This window comes from Neoarius graeffei, chromosome 7, assembly GCF_027579695.1.
Source record: "Neoarius graeffei isolate fNeoGra1 chromosome 7, fNeoGra1.pri, whole genome shotgun sequence".
In the NCBI taxonomy this organism is placed as follows: domain Eukaryota; kingdom Metazoa; phylum Chordata; class Actinopteri; order Siluriformes; family Ariidae; genus Neoarius; species Neoarius graeffei.
Genome location: NC_083575.1, coordinates 42296093 through 42321692, shown reverse-complemented (window position 1 = coordinate 42321692; position 25600 = coordinate 42296093). Strand labels below are relative to the sequence as shown.

At 41.1% G+C, this 25600-nt stretch overlaps 1 protein-coding gene across 2 annotated transcripts in view; it reads right to left on the bottom strand.

Annotated features, from left to right (window-relative positions):
• The window catches only part of letm1 (leucine zipper-EF-hand containing transmembrane protein 1), a 108008-nt gene that overhangs the window by 16075 nt on the left and 66333 nt on the right, over positions 1-25600 (bottom strand). For both annotated transcript variants that reach the window (XM_060925701.1, XM_060925702.1), the window contains exons 6-11: positions 17991-18194; positions 17778-17897; positions 16997-17128; positions 16696-16857; positions 6742-6858; positions 247-381 (exon numbers count right to left, since the gene is read on the bottom strand). In XM_060925701.1, the coding sequence (XP_060781684.1) occupies positions 247-381; positions 6742-6858; positions 16696-16857; positions 16997-17128; positions 17778-17897; positions 17991-18194 (870 nt within the window). The remainder of the gene's footprint in view (positions 1-246; positions 382-6741; positions 6859-16695; positions 16858-16996; positions 17129-17777; positions 17898-17990; positions 18195-25600) is intronic.

Here is a 25600-nt window from a genome sequence, read left to right as displayed (position 1 = left end):
TAAAGATACAAACTGAACAGCATTACAAAAGCAAGACAGTGACCCCTACTGTGCAACCCAGTAACCATCATAAATTAAATATTTATCTGATTGCAGTCCCTGAGGCTGATGAAAGTAAAAATTCACTGTTGAAATTCACTTTCCAATAGTATAGGACTCATCGCTAATAACACAGACAGACCTGCCCTTGTGCTTCTAAAGCATACAGTCTGTTCACAAATGTGCTGGTTTATCTGTCTTTCTCACCTCACTGTATTCCTGCACGTCGTCTTTCAGCTCCTCCAGTTCCTCCTTCTCTTTTGTCAGGAGTTTTTTCTGCTCCTTGAGTTTGGTGCAGGCATTACTCAGCATGTCAATCTCCTCCTTAGTGATCTCCTCTCCCTGATGGGTGAAAGTTTATACACTACTTATTCCATATCACCATGCCAGAGCTCAGTGACACAGACAGACGCTGAGTGTGTGAGCAGAACGGGGAGAACACAAACATTTTACAGTAACTGTACTAGGAAGCAGTCATACATAAAGAGACGTGATCATAAAACAACCAAAAAAAGATACACAAGGGTAAGTCAGAAAGTTCTAAGACAGATGTTATAATTTCAAAAGGAATTCAAAAGAATTCAAAAAAGGAATACAAAGAAGGAATTCTCCAATGGAAACATCGCTTGCAGAAGTGTTTAGACTTAAATGGAGGATATGTAGAGAAACAGCTTTGTTATTTTCGTAAATAAAGATTTTTTTCGTTTATCTTAGAACTTTAACTTACCCTCGTATAGTACCGGTCAAAAGATTGGACACCACTATTCATTCATAGTTTTTTCTGTATTGTGACTATTTTCTACATTGGAGAACAATACTGAAGACATCAACACTACGAAATAACACGTGGAATATATATATACACACACTAGTGCATCTCAAAAAATTAGAATACCATGAAAAAGTTCCTTTTTTTCATAATTTAATTCAAAAAGGTAAACTTTCATATATTCTATATTCATTACATGTAAAGTGAAATATTTAAAGCCTTTTTTGTTTTAATTTTGATGATTATGGCTTATAGCTCATGAAAATCAGAAATCCAGTATCTCAAATTATTAGAATATTCCCCAAGATCAATCAAAAAAAGGATTTACAATGCAGAAATGTCCAACTTCTGAAAAGTATATTCATTTATACACTCAATACTTGGTTGGGGCTCCTTTACCATGAATTACTGTATCAATGCGGTGTGGCATGGAGGTGATCAGTCTGTGGCACTGCTGAGGTGTTATTGAAGCCCAGGTTGCTTTGATAGTGGCCTTCAGTGTATCTGTATTTTTGGGTCGGGTGTTTCTCATCTTCCTCTTGACAATACCCCATAGATTCTCTATGGGGTTCAGGTCAGGCGAGTTGGCTGGCCAATCAAACACAGTAATATCATGGTCAGCAAACCATTTGGTAGTAGTTTTGGCACTGTGGGTAGGTGCTAAGTCCTGCTGGAAAAGGAAATCAGCATCTCCAAAAAGCTCGTCAGCAGATGGAAGCATGAAGTGCTCTAAAATCTCCTGGTAGATGGCTGTGTTGACTTTGGACTTGATAAAATACAGTGGACCAACACCAGCAGATGACATGGCACCCCAAATCATCACAGACTGTGGAAACTTCACACTGGGCTTCAAACACCTTGGATTCTGTGCCTCTCCACTCTTCCTCCAGACTCTAGAACCGTCATTTCCAAATTAAATGCAAAATGTACTTTCATCAAAGAGGACTTTGGACCACTGAGCAACAGTCCATTTCTTTCTCTCCTTAGCCCAGATAAGACACTTCTGACATTGTCTCTGGCTCAGGAGTAGCTTGATATTAGGAATGTGAAAGTTGTATCCCCTTTCTTGAAGATGTCTGTTCATGATGGGTCTTGATACACTGACACCAGCCTCAGTCCACTCCTTGTGAAGTTCTCCCAAGTTCTTGAATCAACTTTTCTTGACAATCCTCTCAAGACTGCGGCCATCCCTGTTGCTTGTGCACCTTTTCCAGCCACCCTTTTCAGCAATGACCTTTTGTGGCTTACCCTCCTTGTGGAGGGCATCAGTGATCACCTTCTGGACAACAGTCAAGTCAGCAGTCTTCCCCATGATTGTGGTTGTGTGTACTGAACTAGACCGAGAGATACACTGTGTTCATACTGTTTTACTGAAACTCGAAATTAAATATTCTAATTGTGGCAGCGGGGGCATGGTCAAGCGCCAGTCTGTGACAGGAGGGCGGAGCCAGGGAAGGTGAGTGGCAGAATCACTACACCTGACGGTAATTAACCTGTGTTTGTGTGTCTTCCCAGTAACCGTGCCCTATTTAAGGAGGCAGAGGGAGAGCAGAGGAGAGCTCCTCCCGGGACAAGAACACAGCGCGCGTGTGTCTCTAACAGAATAAAACTAGGCTGTTATACTGAAAAGTCTGGCAATAAAAAGCCTATTAGTACCTGAAGCTTTGTCCTGCCGTCCTCTGTGCTCCACCCACACTTCAGAGAGCTCTACAGTGGTGTGGGTGGAGCACAGAGGACGGCAGGACAAAGCTTCAGGTACTAATAGGCTTTTTATTGCCAGACTTTTCAGTATAACAGACTTTTCTTGATTTGTTGAACTCAGGGTCCGTGAAGATATTTAGTTTCGAGCCGGACTGATTCCGATAGCGCTGGATACTTCTCTGGAAAGACGTGAGCGAGGACGGCTCATACACGTCGCCATTTTTCTTTGTTACGGACATGAAAAAGCTGCACAGCAACATGTTTAGTTCTTCGCCAGGTATGTCTTCCACCTTTCAACCTTCATTTAGGTTTCAACAGAACTTCCCAAAGACATTGAGGTCGTAGGTCATCTTTTTCATCGTATTTTCTGCCCTTTGCTCCTCAATAAACTGCTGGATTTGCTCGGCATTAGCAACAGTTACAGGTTTTCGGCTTTCTCCTGAAATGTTTTCTTTTATTTCGTCTTCCTCAGGGTAGTAAAACTCGCTTTCGCTGTGAACACTGTCGTTATCGCTATCTATGCTGCAAAATTAATGCTATTATACTGAGAAATGCAAAAATAAAAGTTGACAAAAAATTGCTACTGTTTGTTGTTGTTGTGAACGAGCGAGTCGCCAAAGGTTCGTAACTGGGGTCCGTATCGTAGGATTCCGGACCGCTCGCAAGCCAATCAGAGCACACGATTTGATGGAAACTGGACCGCAAAAAAAATAAATGGGATTATGTGTAAAACAAAAAAGTATTTAAAAAAAGTTTCATATTTTAGATTCTTCAAAGTAGCCAGCGTTTCCCTTGATGATGCTTTGCACACTATTGGCGTTATCTTAACCAGCTTCATGAGGTCGTCACCTGGAATGCTTTTCAATTAACAGGTGCCTCGTCAAAAGTTAATTCGTGCAATTTCTTGCCTTCTTAATGCGTTTGAGATCAAACAGTAAATAGTGAATAATAAAAATACAGTAAATAGCCCTATTCCACAACTGTAATCATCCATATTATGTCAAGAACCGCTCAACTAAGTAAAGAGAAACGACATCCATCATTACTTTAAGACATGAAGTTTTCTATAATTAATTAAAATAAAGAAAAAACACTGAATTACAAGGTGTGTCCAAACTTTTGCCTGGTACTGTACACAACAGAAATGGGTACGGTGGCACAGCTTCAGGGTCTTGGATTTGATCCTGACTGGTTCTTTTGTTTGTCTGTGTGCGCACGTGTGTGTATACATACTTGTACTTGCTACATATTGAGGAACACGTTTTTAACCAATATAGTTCGGGCATTTTTGAGAAGCGAGGACATTTTGTCTGGTCCTCACTTTTTCAGAGGGCTGTTTGAGGGTTAAAACTTAGTTTAAGGCAGGGGTGTCAAACCTGATCCATAAAGGGCCGTGTGGCTGCAGGTTTTCATTCCAGCCATGCAGCAGCGCACCTGACTTGGCTCATTCAATCAACTGAACTGTCTTCACACAGTCAAATACTTGCAGCCACACCCACCCTTGATTAAAGGGTGGGTGTGTCAGTTGATTGAATAAGCCAAATCAGGGTGCTGCTGCATGGCTGGAATGAAAACCTGCAGCCACACGGCCCTTTATGGATCAGGTTTGACACCCCTGGTTTAAGGGATCAAGTTAGAATGAGGTTTAGGTGAGGGTTAGGGTAAAGGTTAGGGTTAGGCATTTAGTTGTGATGGTTAAGGTTAGGGTCGGGGCCAGGGAATGCATTATGTCAGTGAGTGTCCCCACAAAGACAGAAGTACAAGAATGTGTGTGAGTGTGTGTGTTTTCCTATCCCATGGCTACTGTTCTCAGGATATGGATAAGCTAATGAAGATTAATGAATGAATAACACCAATACGTATGTAACAGGAGAACTGAGGCTGTTAAAGGGGTGCAGTAACTGAAAGGCATTTACAGTAGGTACTGGACATACTGTACACAGACACACAGTGGAAAGGAAAACATGCTCAAAGACCAAACAGCTACACCGGGTATTTCTGCTCCTCCTAATTAACTGTCAAGCATTACTCAAGTAGAAATCACAATGTGATTATTTTTCTAGACGATTTTAGAGTTTAAGCAAAAAATATATATATATACACTACTGTTCAAAAGTTTGGGGTCACTTTGAAATGTCCTTATTTTTGAAAGAAAATCACTGTTCTTTTCAATGAAGATCACTTTAAACTAATCAGAAATCCACTCTATACATTGCTAATGTGGTAAATGACTATTCTAGCTGCAAATGTCTGGTTTTTGGTGCAATATCTCCATAGGTGTATAGAGGCCCATTTCCAGCAACTCTCACTCCAGTGTTCTAATGGTACAATGTGTTTGCTCATTGCCTCAGAAGGCTAATGGATGATTAGAAAACCCTTGTACAATCATGTTAGCACAGCTGAAAACAGTTGAGCTCTTTAGAGAAGCTATAAAACTGACCTTCCTTTGAGCAGATTGAGTTTCTGGAGCATCACATTTGTGGGGTCGATTAAATGCTCAAAATGGCCAGAAAAATGTCTTGACTATATTTTCTATTCATTTTACAACTTATGGTGGTAAATAAAAGTGTGACTTTTCATGGAAAACACAAAATTGTCTGGGTGACCCCAAACCTTTGAACGGTAGTGTATATATCAATAAAAGCCAGATAATAATTATTGTACTGAGGAGCAGAAGAGCCAGTGTGCTCTTATCCAGATGGAAGATACAGAAGTACAGAACCTTGATGCGCAGGTACTTCTGCCACAGCTCAAACTGACAGCAACATGAAGAAAATAAGCCAACATACACCAGATCACACATTACACACAGTGCACAAGCTGAAGATGTCTGTCAGTTTCAGGAAGTGCATTAATGCATCCTGGGACAATAAACTAACAGATATGATTACATTTGTAGGTTTTTGGAGTTGTTGAGCAAATTAATGAACCACATTTCTTAATAATAAAAACTTATCAAGAACACGGTTCAAATTAGGTTTTTCAAGAATCCTGGCAAATACATTGTGGCAAACAATGTTTTGATCTGGCCCAACTGCCGAGACATGATAATAATAATCTTTAGTATAAATATACAAGTGATTATAGGAAATCGCACATGCTGATTGGTCGAGAAATTCAGACTATTTCTTGATAATCACCTCGAGCGACTCGGCAAAATGGCAGCCAATCACTTCGCCACCGTAAGTGAGGAAGAATTACAGATTATGAAAGAAAATGCTGTTCCTAAAAGCGCTAAAGATGCTACGACGTTTGGTCTAAAACTATTCAAAGGTAAGGTGGGCTTGTGATTTATTTTATCTGTTTCAAAACAAAGTATTTTATGTGAGTCGGCGTAGATAAGTGACACAAGCCTGCGCACATTACATATGCATGTCGCTTTTGAAGATTGAAATAAATTATTTTTTAAGATGATTTTTTTTTAAATAATCACCGGTGTATTTATATTAAACCAATTACCTGCCTCAGGCTTAGTGAATATTCACTTCGCCTTCGGTGAATAATTGTTAAACAAAGAAACAACACGTTTCAGCATTGTTAGTAAAGAATATCACAAGAGTGAGACATGTATATACTACAGAAGCCGCGAGAGGCCTTTCATATAATCTTTTTTTATTCACTTTGTTATCCTGAGATAACGACATAATTAATTCAGGATGTCGAGAAAACAACACAACTAATTCGAGATCTCAAGAAAACAAGACTATTATTCCGTGATCTCGGAAAAACAAAATTATTTCATGATCTCGAGTCAACCCCTGATCAAAATATTGCCTTATTAGGTGATCGATTATTCCAGACATTCTAATGACCAAAGTTGCGTCTATACAGAATGAGAAATAGCCCCAAAGTCAGCATATCACAATTATCTTGGCGCACCTGGATGAACCATTTCTCAGCTGTTTACTCGAGATCATGAAATAATTGTTTTGTTTTCTCGAGATCTCGAAATAACGGTTTTGTTTTCTTGAGATCTCGAATTAGTTGTGTTGTTTTCTCGAGATCCTGAATTAACTGTGTTGTTTTCTTGAGATCCTGAATTAATTATGTTGTTATCTCGGGATAAAAAGGTGAATAAAAAAAAGGATTATATGAAGGGCCTCTCTCGGCTTCAGTAATATACACGCAAATATTATGTAGTTATTTAATTAGGAATGGTCATGCTAAGCATCTTGGACCAAAAGCTTGAGTGTTATAGTATGTGAATCTGTCTGTTTGTGTGTTTATCATACCTTAATACCGTCCAGCACTGGTGCTGTGTCTCGTAATGTTTCAGAGTGAATTGCCATATCTACACTAGGCATAGCAAGATCAGCATCGACCCGCATGTCAGCCTCCACATCCTCTTTCTGCAAACACATACAAAACCTTCCATTAGTGTTCCAAATCAAATCTGGGCGTATTTAGCATTTATTAATACAAAACACAATTTGGAGTCTTTTACTGTAACTGCATTAAAGACAATGCAACCAAGTTTAAATCGCATGTTCATCCATAATCAAATGAAATAATAAAAATGTTTTAAAAGTGAGCAACATACTCACTAAAGCTGTTAAAGATGGAGATTCTTTCTCATCCTGAGAAAATTACTAAACATTAAAAAGCTGAGGTGTCAAACCTAGTTCCTGCCGGGCCACATCAGCTTTATTTTGCCGGCCCTCAGAGGACCAGAAACTGCAAGGCTCATTCATTTCATGTTTTAGAGTAGCTATTAGGTTAAATACAGTGTCCTCCAGAATTACTGCACCCTTCATACAAACTGTGCCAAAATTATTAATACAGTAAAGAATATTGTAAATACATCTAAACAATTTGAATAGGCAATAACAGTTCCTGTGAACTGAGAGCAAATGAAAAGTTTCTGGGGTATAAATATGAGGTTGCACACATATAAAATCCCTTTGTCATACATTACCATGGGAAAACCCAAACACAAAAGAGACTGATGCTTGCTGATCTGCAAAAATCAGGTAATGTGTATTAAAATCATAAGCAGTTCAAAATACAATTTAGCACAAATAGGGCCATAACAAAAAGTTTCACATACTTGAAACGGTTGAAAATTTACCAGACCCATGCACGCACACGCACACTCTCTCACCCACACCTATCCACCCACACACCCACCCACACACACACACACACACACACGAGTTCAACGATCACAGTTTTAGAAATGCAGAGACTAGCTGATTCCTGTGGTTACAAAATCAACTGCTAATTGTGTGTTGTAGTTAGCAGAGACCAAATTCAAACTTTTTGGTCATGCATACCATCCGTATAATGGGTGAAAAAAGGGAACTGCAACTGACAAGAAAAAAAAAAAAAACACCTGATACCAGCTGTAAAATATACAGGTGGATCACTGATGCTTTCTGGTTGTTTTGCGGCTGCTGGCTCAGGGGCTCTTATGAATACTGACGGCATCATGAATTGTGCTAAGCAGCAGGATATTTAAGCCAGAAATCTGGTTGCCTCTACCAGGAGGTTCAGGCCATAGATGGAGCTTTCAACAAGACTATGAGCCATCCAGCCATCCATTATCTGTAGCCACTTATCCTGTTCTACAGGGTCGCAGGCAAGCTGGAGCCTATCCCAGCTGACTATGGGTGAAAGGCGGGGTACACCCTGGACAAGTCGCCAGGTCATCACATGGCTGACACATAGACACAGACAACCATTCACACTCACATTCACACCTACGCTCAATTTAGAGTCACCAGTTAACCTAACCTGCATGTCTTTGGACTGTGGGGGAAACCGGAGCACCCGGAGGAAACCCACGCAGACACGGGGAGAACATGCAAACTCCACACAGAAAGGCCCTCGCTGGCCCTGGGGCTCGAACCCAGACCTTCTTGCTGTGAGGCGACAGTGCTAACCACTACACCACCATGCCGCCCGACTATGAGCCAATGAAACACAAAATCACATTTACCAATGACCACGTCAGTTTCTGGATTTAAACCTTATTGAAAACCTGTGGACTGAATTGAAGAGGGATTTCAAAATGCACAAACCTACAGATATAAAGGAGTGTTAAATGTCCTGCATCAGGGAGTGGACCAAGATCCCTCTACCAACCTTGATGACATTACAGGACGACACTCAGTGGTGTTATTCTCTCAAGGGCAAGTGGCACAAAATATTAACTATAACAGAGCGGATCATTTCAGAGCCTGTGTTTTGCAGAAAATATGTAATACTTACATTTTGTTTGTTTTTAGGGGGAAAAAATCACGTGGTTAAATAAAGCTATACAATCTCAAAACATCGCTGAATGCATATGTTGCACTTTATATATATAAGTTATTCCATGAAATCAAGTCGTACATGAGCTGATAGCTGAAGAGGTGCGTAGCACAGAGTTGGCTATAAGCCATTTACGACAAGATTGAGTGGAATAACTGTTTTATTCTATCCCCATTCACTGAATTTTGAGAAACAGAGCAATTTATTATTTTTTGCAAATTCGATAAATAAAAACTTTATACAAAATGTCCAACAAAATAATCTCCTCTTAGAATGTAAACAAACCAGCGGAATGACAGCAGCAATTTGTGAAAAATGCAACAATAATAATAAGGCGACTCATTTTAGATTTTTCGGATCACAGATCTGCCGACGGCAGTTAAATACTACCGCTAGAAAAACAAAAAGTCTGTGCGTATTTTTATTTTTATTTTAACCACCGAAACATACAAAAAGAAATGTAAAAAAATAATAGTCACATATTTTTCTTGTAACAGCACTGTATCCCTGGTACTAGGTCATATTTCTTTGAGTTAAAAGTATTAGAATCGCAAATACAAACGACAATGTGTGTTGTATATATCCACTTCAGCCGAGTCCGAAAACGAAACTATTTACGACATTGAGTATTCACTTGAATGTTTTTATGGTATTTACGACTGCTTTACGACAGTGTCAACCTCGTGCTGACCATGGCTGACGCTGACAGCATGGATTCCAAGCTATCGCCTCAACTGTATGTAAGCATAAAGTGTGGTAAAGAAAAGTCTTTTCACTGTCTCACTAACCAAAACGTGGGCGATTTCGTCTCTCAAGCGTTGAAAGTAAGCAATGAAAAGATCAAAACGATCTTTGGTTCTCAGAAAGAAGGTGGTGATGTAACGAGCGCGATGCCGAATATGCCTGCCATAACGTTAGTTCGCGATTTTGGCTGCACGTATCTGACTGTGGAATTAGAAGAGGATGGTGCCGCAGAGAGTCCTATCGAATCAAGTAGCACGAACGTATCAGCCTTCGATGTGCTCATGAGAGCTCAACGGTCATATGACCACATATACCTTCAGAGAAGTAAGTACTGGAATGCTAGTCCGTGTTATAAACTTATACACAAGAACACATACACACTAATATATATACTGTATATATATATGTGTGTGTGTGTGTGTGTGTGTGTGTGTGTAAGTATGTATGTAAAGTGTGTCTCTTGAATTTAAATTATTTTATCATCTTAATCCGACACTGAAATTTTGCCATGCAAAAAAAGAAATTGGACAAGGACACTATTTTTATTTCGACCGACATCATCAAAAATGGGGCGGCACGGTGGTGTAGTGGTTAGTGCTGTCGCCTCACAGCAAGAAGGTCCGGGTTCGAGCCCCGTGGCCGGCGAGGGCCTTTCTGTGCGGAGTTTGCATGTCCTCCCCGTGTCCGCGTGGGTTTCCTCCGGGTGCTCCGGTTTCCCCCCACAGTCCAAAGACATGCAGGTTAGGTTAACTGGTGACTCTAAATTGACCGTAGGTGTGAATGTGAGTGTGAATGGTTGTCTGTGTCTATGTGTCAGCCCTGTGATGACCTGGCGACTTGTCCAGGGTGTACCCCGCCTCTCGCCCGTAGTCAGCTGGGATAGGCTCCAGCTTGCCTGCGACCCTGTAGAACAGGATAAAGCGGCTAGAGATAATGAGATGAGATGAGATCATCAAAAATATGTTGAAAAAATCCGGGAACCTAAAGATAAAAAATGGGTGGCCTTACTGTTGAAAAATAAAAAGAGAGACGTTCTTACCCTCAAATACTTTTATTCCATATTTTGTTGCTTTTTTGTATTTTGGAGTTTTGTTTTTGAGTAGAGTTTTAATTTCGTCCTCAGTTGGTTCTGCACAATGCTCTGCCATTTTGGTATATGAGCTGATAGCCTAGTAGTAGAGTAGCCAATCAGAGCACATGATTGCTCATATCCAGTGAATGAATATATATAGTTGTGGTCAGAAGTTTATATACAGTGACATGAATATCATCTTGGATATGAATGTCATGGCAATATTTGGGCTTTCAATGATTTCTCTGAATTTTTCTTTTTCTGTGGCAGAATGTACAGCATACATCTTTAATTAAAAAAAAAACACTAGAATTTGGTGCACAAGTTTTAATTTTCTTTGGGTTTTCTGAAATCAACACAGAGTCAGAATTATACATACAGGGTCAAATGTACATAGGCTCACTTAGATTATTAATTCAGAGGTGCTGAAACTTCCGAAATGTCTCTTATCTTGCCAAGGCCGAGGTCTCTTAACTTCCTGTTAGTGATCATGATTGGCTACAGCTGGGAGCTTCTCTGTGCCTTCATAAAAAAGGGTTTGTTTACAGCACTCATTGGATTGACCAACACACAGTAAAATGGGAAAGTGCAAGGAGCTCAGTGCAGATCTGAGAAAGAGGATCGTAGATATACACAACTCTTGGAATGTCTCTTGGAGCCATTTCTAAACAATTACAAATTCCAAGATCAGTTCAAACAATTGTATCCAAGTTATTGTGGTGTATATTCACTTTGCCAAGCCACTTTGCTTCAAGAAAACCCAAACTGTCACCTGCAGCTGAAAGGAAATTGGTTTGGATAGTCAGGAACAACCTGGGAACCACCATGGCACAGCCCTGCCATGAACTGGAAGCTGATGGATCACTGTCTACAGTTCAGATCACCATGGACTAAGAGGCTGCTATCCAAGAAATAACCCCCTGCTCCAAAATTGACACCTTCAAGCTTAACTAAAGTTTGAAGCTGACCACACGGACAAAGAAAAAGCCTTCTGGAGGAAAGCTGTATGGTCAGATGAGACAAAGATTGAGGTGTTTGGTCAGAGTGACCACCATGTACAGAAGGACACTGTATCAGCTGGTGGTCAGATCATCATGCTCTGGGGAGGTTTTGTTGCCGGTGGAACTGGTTCATTGCACAAAGTGGATGGAATAATGAAGAAGGAGGACTACCTCAGAATTCTTCAGCATAAACCATCAGAAACTTGAACACGACTTGGGACTTGGGAGTTACAACAGGACAATGAACCCAAACACGCATCAGAGCTGGTTGTGGAGGATAAAGCAGGCTAACATTAAGCTTAAAACAAGTCCTGACTTCAACTCTATTGAAAATATATGGACCGTGCTTATAAGTCGAGTCCACGACAAGAAAAAAAACAAATTGAATTGAACTCTACCAATTCTACCATGAAGAGTTGTGAAATATCCAACCAGAATTCTGCCAGAAGCTTGTTCATGGTAAACAAAAATGTTTGGTCAAGGTGAATCTTGCGAAGAGACAATTTACCCAAATATTAGGTGGGCTGTATGTATATTTTTGACCCTGTGTTGATTTCAGAAAACCCAAAGAAAATTATGCACCAAATTCTAGTGGGTTTTTTTAATTAAAGATGTTTGCTGTACATTCTCCCACAGAAAAAGAACAGTTCAAAGAAATTACTGAAAGCCCAAATATTGCCATGACATTCATAAACAAGATGATATTCATGTCACTGTATGTAAACTTCTGACCACAACTGTATACACACACATACACACACACACACACAATCATAAATATATATCAGTGTTCTCCCCAGAGTACTTTTGCACTTTAATTTCATGCCGACACGCTTTAAATTTGCCGAGATGCTTTTTTTTTCTCCGACACTCGCTGAGAAATAATTTCAGATTTCTATCTTGCGATGTTTGGGGCATATTTTCAAGGAAAATCAGTGTTTTGGGCCAGTTTGCTGGCATGATGCACTCAGGCAGACCGGAAATGCCCCTGGGAAATCCCCAATCACAACAAACGCCCTCAATCACTTTGCTGCTGCACTGGTACCATGAGGCTTCAGTGCACGGCAAGATCGTTGTTTATGGTTTCTGTGTGGTGGGTATACTGTACATCTCCACATTTCAATCATGCCGAAAAGAGGCGCGAATGGCACTCAGTGCCGCATAGATTCGTATTTTTGACAGCTAAATGAGAGTAAGACAGAGGAGCCAGAAAGAGAAGAGGAAAGAAGTGAAACTGAAACCAAAGTTTGAAGTATGAAGTAGGTCTAAGTATAAAGATGCTACTCAAGATTGTGGCATTTGTGCAGTAAATGCAGTCTGTAGGGGTTTTTTTTTCTAACTGCAACAGAACTCATTTAAACTTTTGGTTAGTGGTGTTCTAGCAGTGGTTCAGGAAATAAAACAGCATTATTATATACTACATTGTTGTCAGATGATGACGTTATTTATTGCTCATGTGAACCCCATGCTGCAAACCACACCATCACAGACCTCCACTTGTGGTAACAACCTTTTCAACCATGTTAACAGTAAAAAGTGAGTGTCAGTACCACCATAAAATGCTCCTAAAAGTCACCAGACGCCACCAAATGGACTCCCTTTTTTGAAAATTTTCCAGGGGAGCCGCCCCCAAACGACAGAAGACACAGCCCAAGGCGTAAGGGATGACATTGTTGATAAGAAGGGCCCGAAAAGTTCGGTGGTGTGGAGGTATTTTGGTTTTTTTGAAGTCCGACACGAAACAGAGTAGTGTGCACTGCATATTATGTCGAGCGCATGTTCTGACAAAGACAGGGAATACCGCTAATCTTTTTCATCACCTGAAGCAGCGCCACCCATTTGAGCACGGAGAATGCAAACTTTTACAAACACAGCCCGGAACAAGTGCTAATCTTCCCCCAGTAACAACGTCTGTGCAGCAGCAACAGAAGACCATAGAGTCTGCTTTATCCAGCGCCATGCCGTATGACAAAAAATCTAAGGCCAAGTTTACATTAGACCGTATCTGTCTTGTTTTCTTCGCGGATGCACTGTCCGTTTACATTAAAACGCCTGGAAACGCCGGGAAACGGGAATCCGCCAGCGTCCACGTATTCAATCCAGATCGTGGCTGGTCCGGTGCTGTGTAAACATTGAGAATACGCGGATACACTGTGTTGAGCTCTAGCTGGCGTCGTCATTGGACAACGTCACTGTGACATCCACCTTCCTGATTCGCTGGCGTTGGTCATGTGACGCGACTGCTGAAAAACGGCGCGGACTTCCGCCTTGTATCACCTTTCATTAAAGAGTATAAAAGTATGAAAATACTGCAAATACTGATGCAAATACTGCCCATTGTGTAGTTATGATTGTCTTTAGGCTTGCCATCCTTCCACTTGCAAGTGGTAAGTGACGCGCATGCCCGATATGCACTGAGATCACACACACAGCGGCTCAGTCCTGAATCGTGGCTCGTGCGCTTCACTCGCGCGCTGTGTGAGCTGTGCAGGGCCGGAGTGCGCACCCTCCAGAGGGCACTCGCTGTTCAGGGTGGAGTGATTTGGAGCGCAGGATGCCTGTGGAGCCGAGCGTATCCGTGTATTGGCGTTGCTATGTGCACGCGAATCGTTTTAAAAACGTTAATCTGATGATCTGCTGATACGGTCTAATGTAAACCCCACCTAAGAGACACCGTGATATTACAAATGCAGTAGCTTATTGTATTGCAAAAGACATGCTACCAATAAGCACAGTGGAAAATAAGGGGTTCAAGTGGATGCTAAAAGTCATGGACCCTCGTTACAAACTGCCTGGGCGTAAACATTCCTCCCAGACCGCACTCCCACAGATGTATAACGAGTGTAGAGAGAGAGTCGAGACATTTGACATTGACAAAATAATGTCTGTTCTGTTTATGTTCTCCTGTTAAACTTGAATGCTTTAAGATTTAAGTTTTAGAATTTTTTTTTATTTATTTGGAGTTGACCAACAAATTTAATTGTCTGTCTTGTTTGTGTTCTCCTGTTAAACTTGAAAGCTTTAAGATTTAAGTTTTATAATTTTTTATTTATTTAGAGTTGACCGGTCAGATATAGGATTTTAATTTAAAATACCTGTTCTGTATTTATCTGAAACAGTTGTATAGTGTTACATGTCATGTTCAACTTTGACAGAAAATAAATATTTAATAAAAAATTGACCTTCTGATATCTTCAAATCTCAATTAAGAGTAACAGGGAACATTTAAAATTCACAAAATAGTGATTTGTTTTATATTGTGATATATATCGATATTGACTGATATAAAAAAAAATATCATGATATGACTTTTTCCCCATATCGCCCAGCCCTAGGGTAAATGGTACCAAATGGAGTATTCGGCACAGTGGTGTAGTGGTTAGCACTGTCGCCTCACAGCAAGAAGGTTCTGGGTTCAAGCCCAGTGGCCAACAGGGGCCTTTCTGTGTGGAGTTTGTATGCTCTCCCCGTGTCTGTGTGGGTTTCCTCCAGGTGCTCCGGTTTCCCCCACAGTCCAAAGACATGCAGGTTAGGTTAACATGGAGCGGCCTTGGGCCTTGAGCGGCCACCTAACCCCCAACTGCTCCTCGGGCACTGTAGCATAGCTGCCCACTGCTCTGGGTATGTGTGTGTGGTCATTGCTCAATTGTGTGTGTGTGTGTGTGTGTGTGTGTGTGTGTGTGTGTGTGTGTGTGCACGTGTAGTCACTGCTTCAGATGGGTTAAATGCAGAAAACGAATTTCACTGTGCTTGAGTGTGCAGGTGACAAATAAAGACTTGTTATTATTATTCAACAGTATGCACTACAGAACAATAAACTTTATAATGAATGACGTTTCTGGTCATGAGTTAGGCGCTGTGTTTAATTTTGTGCTAAGAACAAAAATGTCTACTCTCTCCACTATTTCAAACATCTAGCTTTGCACTCCATTTACATTTTTAAAGAGCTTTGTAAACTGGCAATTTTAGTTGTAAAAAAAAAAAAAAAAAAGGTGACTGCTAGACACCGGTGCTGTTTCACCTGTACAGTTTATTGAACTGGTGATCGACTGTGGGATTTGTCGATTTAAGTTCAAGAAAGTTCACACTGTTCAAATGAAGCAGAAATGTGTATTTGCCATGTGAGCCATACCTACAGTGGTGCTTGAAAGTTTGTGAACCCTTTAGAATTTTCTATATTTCTGCATAAATATGACCTAAAACATCATCAGATTTTCACACAAGTCCTAAAAGTAGATAAAGAGAACCCAGTTAAACAAATGAGACAAAAATATTATACTTGCTCATTTATTTATTGAAGAAAATGATCCAATATTACATATCTGTGAGTGGCAAAAGTATGTGAACCTTTGCTTTCAGTATCTGGTGTGACCCCCTTGTGCAGCAATAACTGCAACTAAATGTTTCCGGTAACTGTTTGGGCCTGTTTTGCTGCATCTGGGCCAGGACGGCTTGCCATCATTGATGGAACAGTGAATTCTGAATTATACCAGTGAATTCTAAAGGAAAATGCCAGGACATCTGTCCATGAACTGAATCTCAAGAGAAGGTGGGTCATGCAGCAAGACAGCGACCCTAAGCACACAAGTCGTTCTACCAAAGAATGGTTAAAGAAGAATAAAGTTCATGTTTTGGAATGGCCAAGTCAAAGTCCTGACCTTAATCCAATCGAAATGTTGTGGAAGGACCTGAAGCGAGCAGTTCATGTGAGGAAACCCACCAACATCCCAGAGTTGAAGCTGTTCTGTACGGAGGAACGGGCTAAAATTCCTCCAAGCTGGTGTGTAGGACTGATCAACAGTTACCGCAAACGTTCAGTTGCAGTTATTGCTGCACAAGGGGGTCACACCAGATACTGAAAGCAAAGGTTCACATACTTTTGCCACTCTCAGATATGTAATATTGGATCATTTTCCTCAATAAATAAATGACCAAGTATAATATTTTTGTCTCATTTGTTTAACTGGGTTCTCTTTATCTACTTTTAGGACTTGTGTGAAAATCTGATGATGTTTTAGGTCATATTTATGCAGAAATATAGAAAATTCTAAAGGGTTCACAAACTTTCAAGCACCACTTTAAATGTGTCATAAAGGAACGTTTGTAGGTGCTCCAACCTGTTCTTTGGCTTTCTCTGCACTTTCGGCTAGCCTCTCCAGCTCCCTCTCTCTGTTCTCCTGACGAATAGCTGCTTCTTCCTGCAGCATGGTCTCCAGTTTAGTCTTGTTATCTACCTTAGAGAAGTCAAGCTCTGCCACTTTCACCTGGGCCTCTTTAGCCTGCAACAACACAACGACATCTGATACACGTACAACAATAATACTACAGTAACAAACTGTAACTATGGTACTGAGGACTTTTAGACCAAAAGTATCGCATCCCCTGTGAGGCAGGTATATGTATGTGTAATGTACGCACCACTATCTCAGGCAAGGTCTGCAGTGTGGTTTTAAGCTGGTCTGTAGGGGAGAGTGTGTCAGGAAGGAACATAGCTCTTGAAAGCAGTAGCAGAGAAGTAGGGATGTGCTGGTTCAAATGCAGCTCCAGCCACTGCCCCACACACACACACACACACACACACAATATCTCAATTACATAGTTATTTAACAATTATTCCACGAAATCAAGTCGTACATGAGCTGATACCCGATGAGGCACAGAGCGCCAAGTTGGCTATAAGCCATGTACGATGAGATTGAGTAGAATAACTGTTTTATTCTATCCACATTCACTGGATTTTTAGAAACAGAGCAATTTTATTGTTATTTTTTGCAAATACGATAAATAAAAACTTCATACAAAACATCCGACAAAATCATTTCCTCTTAGAATGTAAACAAACCGGCTGAATGACAGCAGCAAATTTGTGAAAAATGCAACAATAATAATTCTTGAAAAATTAAAAAAAAAAAAATACGATCTTAGCGTCAAATACTTTAATTCCATATTTTGTTGCTTTTTTGGGGGTTTTGTTTTCGAATAGAGTTTTTATTTCGTCCTCAGTTCACCAATACGCTCTGCCATTTTGTTTTTCTCTATTCACGTTATATGAGCTGATATCCTAGTAGTCGAGCGGCCAGTCAGACTGCACGATTGCTCATATCCAGTGAATATGGATAGAATAATTTTGGCTACGCTGGACAGAACACCCTACAAATCTGACAGATAAATCATTACTCTGAAGTGCTGGAACAGCTACCTGTTTGAGTTGATCTCGAAGTCTGGCCTCCGTCACTCCCAGAGCTCTCATGCCTCGGACCCTGCACGCCGCTTGCAGCTCATTCACGTTAAGGCTCTCCACTCCTTCCTCTGCTATCAGCTGTAACACAAAACCACACACATACAGCTAATGTGTAATTCAGACTGGAATTAGTTATAAGTAAAGAGTAAAGTGTAGCGCTGGACCAGGAACCTTGTCGTCAGCACGGATGGAGCGGAGCTTCATGATGAGCTGGAAGCGGAGGAAGTTGTTGGTGCCGATGGACTGCAGCTCTAGTAGCTTTGAGAGAGCTACCAGCTGCGGCCGTGTCAGGTTGTCTAGGGTCAGCTCATCCTCAAACAGTTTGGAGAATCGGATGATCTGCTCATTGCTAGGCCTTTCACCCGAGTCCCGGATCTAACAGAAGGGAAGAAAGGAAGAAATGAAGAAAATGTCAGATTGCTGGTAATATCTGATTGAAAAGTAGTGAGGGGGCGGCACGGTGGTGTAGTGGTTAGCGCTGTTGCCTCACAGCAAGAAGGTCCGGGTTCGAGCCCCGTGGCCGGCGAGGGCCTTTCTGTGCGGAGTTTGCATGTTCTCCCCGTGTCCGCGTGGGTTTCCTCCCGGTGTTCTGGTTTCCCCCACAGTCCAAAGACATGCAGGTTAGGTTAACTGGTGATTCTAAATTGACCGTAGGTGTGAATGTGAGTGTGAATGGTTGTCTGTGTCTATGTGTCAGCCCTGTGATGACCTGGCGACTTGTCCAGGGTGTACCCCGCCTTTCGCCCATAGTCAGCTGGGATAGGCTCCAGCTTGCCTGCGACCCTGTAGAACAGGATAAAGCGGCTACAGATGATGAGATGAGATGAGATGAGATGAGATGAGATGAGATGAGATGAGATGAGATGAGATGAGATGAGATGAGATGAGATGAGATGAGATGAGATGAGATGAGATGAGATGAGATGAAAAGTAGTGATGTGTGCACATGAATGCTGGTTGACCACATGGGGGCAACATAGAACTGTTTGAGATTGAGCTGTTGGACCTGGACAGGGAAGCTTGGACCCGGTTTGGTTTACTTTGAGTAAGGTGTTCTGGGACTATCAAAAAGGCATCTGTTAATGTATAAAAATCAAATGTAATAATAATATTCAGTAGTGATCAGCATAAATCAGAATGGTAGTATTAATTAGTGATCAGCATCTGTGTATTAACCAATATTCTTCATCAGAAGTGCGTAGTCTTAATCTGAGTCATCAGCATCAGTGTTTAATCAGAAGTGCGTATGTGGTATTAACGTTTACTGTTAGTGTGTGATCAGTACTAACCACAGTAATGAGTTTTGATCAGTATTAACTGTATTATCAGTGGTGTTAAGAGAAGAGAGAAAGCTTTTAACATTTAATATGGTGTAATCATGTCTGATTTTCATGTGTAATGTTCTTCCTTTCATCAGCAGCAGCACGTCTGGGTGTATGACAGACGTAATACAGAGAATAATTAATCTATTAAAAACCTTAACTGCAAAAGCTTTACAGAATTCCTACTCGATATTTCACTTTGACAGTTGCGGGGAAGATATTTTGCGGGCAGTGGCTGGAGTGCAGGGTGGTTGTGCCATGCTGTTAATGCAGTGTTGCTTCTGATTTAAAACGGGCTTAAACTGCAAACCTGAGGTACTTTGTTTATGTCCACTGTCATTAATTAATTTTAAGGGAGTTGTACTGGAAATAAATGATAACGTATCATCTTTCTTGCCTCCATTAGTTGTATATAAAGCTATTTGTCTGCTTCCATCAACATGTTAAATTCTTGGTCCATGGAAAATTCCACTTCCTTCTCCAAAACGGTTACTACAGCAGCATTAGCGGCCTCATCAGAGGACAAGGCGATCGATATTTTTCAAGACGATACCTTTTGGCTTAAAATATGAAAGCTTGTCAGACGAAGATGAAAAGGAAGAAGGGACACCAATAAATCGATATCCCTATGTATGAAATCCAGAGCATTTTTAACATAGTTACTGGGAGACCAAATGGTCTCCCAGTGGCCAGATTTGGTCTCCTAGTCAATGCCAAACCAGCTTCACTGGGAGACCAAATTTTAAACCAAGTTATGTCTTATCATTTGGTTCAATCAGTTGCAATTAATTAACCAAGTACCATGTAAGTATACATTTAACAAGGAAAACGAAGATCTATGTTATAAGATATACACACATGATCATGTTGGTTAAGAAAACTAAAATTTGGTTACTGAGATGGCTGATGTCAGAATCCGATATCATTACTGTGTAACTTTGAGTGTCTTTGACATAACATTTGTGCTTGGTAATTGCTCTTGATAGCTGTGTAGTCACTGTAGTGTGTTTGTCTGTATAGTGATTGGTGAACCATTTTGCATTACAGAATATGCCGCAGCGGTGCAGCCGCATGGACTCTGGGGCCTGTGATTGTATTGCCCAGACCAGTTGGTCTCCTAGTGGAAAATCCTTTAAAAATGCTCTGACGAAATCACTCACTCGTTCACTCACTACATGGGGAATTACTATATACAGGACTATACAGTCAGCTCATTGGTAAATGAAAAAACACTTTCGGCCACTAGTCCATCGCGCCGTTATTTACATCATTATTGTCGCACAATTAAAACGTGCCAGATCAGTCGGCTGGTGGGTTTTCAAAATAATAAATACATGCATGTATTTTTGTGATAAATACATATTATACTGAGCGCATTTCCCACATTAATAAATACAAAGTACTTTGTGTCTGCTGCATCTTTCAGTTCTTTTAAATCAAGGCTGAATACTTTCTTCTTTGCTGCTGCCTTTTGTTAAATCGAATTTGAGGCTTTTGATTTGATTTCTTTCAGCGCGACCACAATGCATGATGGGATATACTGCTTGGTTTGTGACCATCGGATGTACACTACTTTTCATGATGTATTGTGCGATACTTTGAGCGCACTATATAGGGTGTAATAATTCTCACTATGCTGTTGGACAGCACTACAAAATGGTGACCTCATTATACAGTGAGTAGGGAGTGATTTCGGACACAGGATATGAGTTAACTAACCAGCTGCCGATGTGCTATAAAGTGAGTGTGGGTTCTTCGGGATCTATTTCCGCTCATGGAGCAAAAATAAACAGAATATTTGACCATACTGTCACATATTGTCCAAAATGTCACTTACTCTGTAATATATAGATTGAGGCACTGCCTAAAAGCGGAGCTCCCATCTGTTTCTGGGTTGTAGGTTGTAGGTTCTTATATCTGTTTCTGGGTTCTTATATCATAGCCAGCCTCTTTTATTTCTTTACCGCTATAGTTATGTACTGTTTCCTTATATTGTACAAAATGTCGGGCGACAACAGCAACAAGTCACTCACTACTATACTGTCCCAACTACTACTCTACTTCACTAGTTGTTGGGTTTCCTGTGGTGGCAGGCACGCACAGGACTGAAACTATCGGAAAACTACTCGATGGGTTTCTTTATGTATCCACACTCTATGCCTATGGGGCTCCACTCGCGCTGGCCGAAGCACCGCTATGACTGGCAATTACCAACACTGGCCACTAGGCGGTGTGTATGACTGTAATTACTAACACTGGCCACTAGGCGGTGTGTATGACTGTAATTACTAACACTGGCCACTAGGCGGTGTGTATGACTGTAATTACCAACACTGGCCACTAGGCGGTGTGTATGACTGTAATTACTAACACTGGCCACTAGGCGGTGTGTATGACTGTAATTACTAACACTGGCCACTAGGCGGTGTGTATGACTGTAATTACTAACACTGGCCACTAGGCGGTGTGTATGACTGTAATAGGCAGTGTGTATGACTGTAATTACTAACACTGGCCACTAGGCGGTGTGTATGACTGATAATTACTAACACTGGCCACTAGGCGGTGTGTATGACTGTAATTACTAACACTGGCCACTAGGCGGTGTGTATGACTGTAATTACTAACACTGGCCACTAGGCGGTGTGTATGACTGTAATAGGCAGTGTGTATGACTGTAATTACTAACACTGGCCACTAGGCGGTGTGTATGACTGTAATTACTAACACTGGCCACTAGGCGGTGTGTATGACTGATAATTACTAACACTGGCCACTAGGCGGTGTGTATGACTGTAATTACTAACACTGACCACTAGGCGGTGTGTATGACTGATAATTACTAACACTGGCCACTAGACGGTGTGTATGACTGTAATTACTAACACTGGCCACTAGGCGGTGTTTAGGACTGGTAATGACTAACCAGTATGGTGGCAGGCACACACCGGACCGAAACCATCAGAAAACAACTCGATGGGTTTCTTTATAAATCCACACTCTATGCCTATGGGGCTCCGCTCGCCTCCACTATTAATTTCTTGAGCATACAGTACCGTTCAAAAGTTTGGGGTCACCAGACAATTTTGTGTTTTCCATGAAAAGTCACACTTTTATTTACCACCATAAGTTGTAAAATGAATAGAAAATATAGTCAAGGCATTTTTCTGGCCATTTTGAGCATTTAATCGACCCCACAAATGTGATGCTCCAGAAACTCAATCTGCTCAAAGGAAGGTCAGTTTTATAGCTTCTCTAAAGAGCTCAACTGTTTTCAGCTGTGCTAACATGATTGTACAAGGGTTTTCTAATCATCCATTAGCCTTCTGAGGCAATGAGCAAACACATTGTACCATTAGAACACTGGAGTGAGAGTTGCTGGAAATGGGCCTCTATACACCTACAACCCCTGGCAAAAAATATGGAATCACTACTCTTGGAGGATGTTCATTCAGCTGTTTTACTTTGTAGCAAAAAAACAAATCACAGACATGACACAAAATTGTTTTATTTAACAGCTGAACATTCTGGCTTTGTAAAATATACCTCAAAAAATTATATGAAATTGCTGTAATTAATGGCACATTTTTTTAAAGATCAAGCAGAAGAAAAAATTATGGAATCACTCAATGATGAAGAAAAAATTATGGAATCAAGCTATAACTTGCATTTCTAAAACAAATATCCGCACAAGGGGCGGCACGGTGGTGTAGTGGTTAGCGCTGTCGCCTCACAGCAAGAAGGTCCTGGGTTCGAGCCCCGGGGCCGGCGAGGGCCTTTCTGTGTGGAGTTTGCATGTTCTCCCCGTGTCCGCGTGGGTTTCCTCCGGGTGCTCCGGTTTCCCCCACAGTCCAAAGACATGCAGGTTAGGTTAACTGGTGACTCTAAATTGACCGTAGGTGTGAATGTGAGTGTGAATGGTTGTCTGTGTCTATGTGTCAGCCCTGTGATGACCTGGCGACTTGTCCAGGGTGTACCCCGCCTTTCGCCCGTAGTCAGCTGGGATAGGCTCCAGCTTGCCTGCGACCCTGTAGAAGGATAAAGCGGCTAGAGATAATGAGATGAGATGAGATATCCGCACAAGCCTAAATGTGCAAATCAGTGGCGGCTGGTAGTCTTTCAAACAGGGGAGGCTGGTCGGTTACGATATTTCCAGATTTTAAAAGAAAAAACATCAATTTTGCCCATACGCTTGCCTCTGATCTGGCTGATTGTTGGCAGCGTCACAAACTGTGAAATAACAGGTTCTTTTGGCCCATTAGCCTACTGTCCAATATACATGATGGTGGTGTTGGGGGGGGTATATTTTAACATTTAATATTTTAAAATTGTGGCATGTTGTTTAAAAATTGATCATTATTGAAAGCAGCTCTTTGTCAGGAACCTCAGCAGTAACAGCAGAGTGTTCTGGAATAGGCACAAGCACTGACCTTGGGGAGCCAAACATAGAGCTGGGTGCCACACATTTCATTCAATGACACTTTCCCTATATTTTACTTATTCTGACTGAGAAATGTTTTATTGACAATTTTGATAACCCTTCACTTTTAATCCAGGTCTGTAGTGTGAAATGTTCTCGGCTGTGTTTTTGTTTAAAAATGTTTTCCAAATTGTAGCTGTGTTTAATTCATATCCAGAGAAATATATATTCCAATATAATATACTCAGCATAAACATTTTAAATAGATTCTATATTTTTGGTCCATCCATGACATATTACTAAAGTAGCCTATTTACTGTTGTTGATGTGGGTCACTTGCTGTTAGCCAATTCACTTTCTCGTACCAGGAGAGCTGAAAGGAACGAGTATTATTCCCTACCTTTTTCACCAAGTCAATTTGAGGTGTTGGTCTACCCTGTTCTTTAATTTTAATTTTTTCCTCGAAAGGAAGACTAGCAAATGGCTTCGCCAAAATTAAATCAGCAATGCTTGGCATCCGTGCGCAACTTTCTTGCTAGCTGACTAGCCCCCTCAAGTTCAAGTTCAGTCACTCAAATAAACGAAATTTCTGGAACTAAGATAGCAAACTTGACAACACTATATTTACACTTTATTTACAATGAAAATATATACAAACTAAAAAAGCTGGTAGAAACCGTATGTAATGAATGAAATCGAAATGTAAGCTGACCTCTTACAATACACCACAGCACTTGCGAATCCGCATGGGAATGAACTGAAATTCACCGCTGCCTGTCTATAGTTGAAACGAGCTGTCAATCAAAGAAAATATCCGTCTGCTTTCACCAATCACCAGTCTCCTCGCGGAAACTGCCATGTCCCTCCCATGTGAGGCTCGGAGTCCGTGGGCGGGCATTTTCGCAGTATTTGTCCAATAACCATTTTGCATTTTGAGACTGAAAAGCGCATAGCTCCCAAATGCCATTGAAGTCCACTGAGGCTGCGCTGCATCGCGCTGTCACGAGGGGGAAAAACTCACGCACACATTAAAGTTATAACGGAATGATTTCGCACTGTAGTTGGGTTGAGCACATATATTTCTATGATTCTGTATCTGAAATAGCAACGTTATAAGGTCGGCTATAACATAAGCCTAGTGCAATTCATCCTACACGATGTTCGTCATTTTTAGAGGCTGAGGCTACATCCACACGACAACGGCAACGAGATGTTATTTAAAAATATATCGCGTCCAAATGGGCAACGATCAGTAAAATATCAGGTCCATATGGCAACGCAACGCTTGCTGAAAACGATGCAATACACATGCCACACCTCTAGGGGCGCTGTAAGACGGTCCCTTCGGAGACACCAGAACAATAGAAGAAGTAAGGACGCATGCGCATAAACTATTATGCGCGAGACTTCATATTAGCCACAAAGTCAGGAAAATCTGTTCGGAAAATTACATTATAATGACCAAATACAATGAAAAGTATTTTTCCAGTCTCACCTGTGAAAGGTAATCCCATGTGATCTCGTTTGGACGGTAAACTGGCATCTTTATTCTCCGCTTTGACCTATCCAATATTGCAGCGAGGGTGACGTATGATTCTATGCGGAAGGCGGCGTCTTTAATGGTCCGGAATAAATTGAATGCTACACGCTGATGGATTAATTTGCTCTTCTACGCCCTTTTTGAGGAATGTATTGTAGGACTTAAACCCACATCTGAAGAGGTGAGATCGCTCCTTTTTTTCCCTATTTTTGCTGGCGGGATTGACTCTGCCCTAAGGGCTATTCACTCTCTCTCACTTTGCACCATTACACAATAAATATTCACAATGAAAATATTTTGTAAGCGCGTTTCATGAACCAAGTTATAGGATTTGTTGACAACTCGCATCGAGTTCGTTACACTTCTACCCGGCGTGAAGCACTCACAGTCATGTGGTTGTGACGTCATCTTAAACAAATCCGTTCTACTCATCCAGATGACTTCGCAACGGCAACGTTGCCAGATCTTTCCACTCTGGAACCCGTTCTCAAAAAGATTG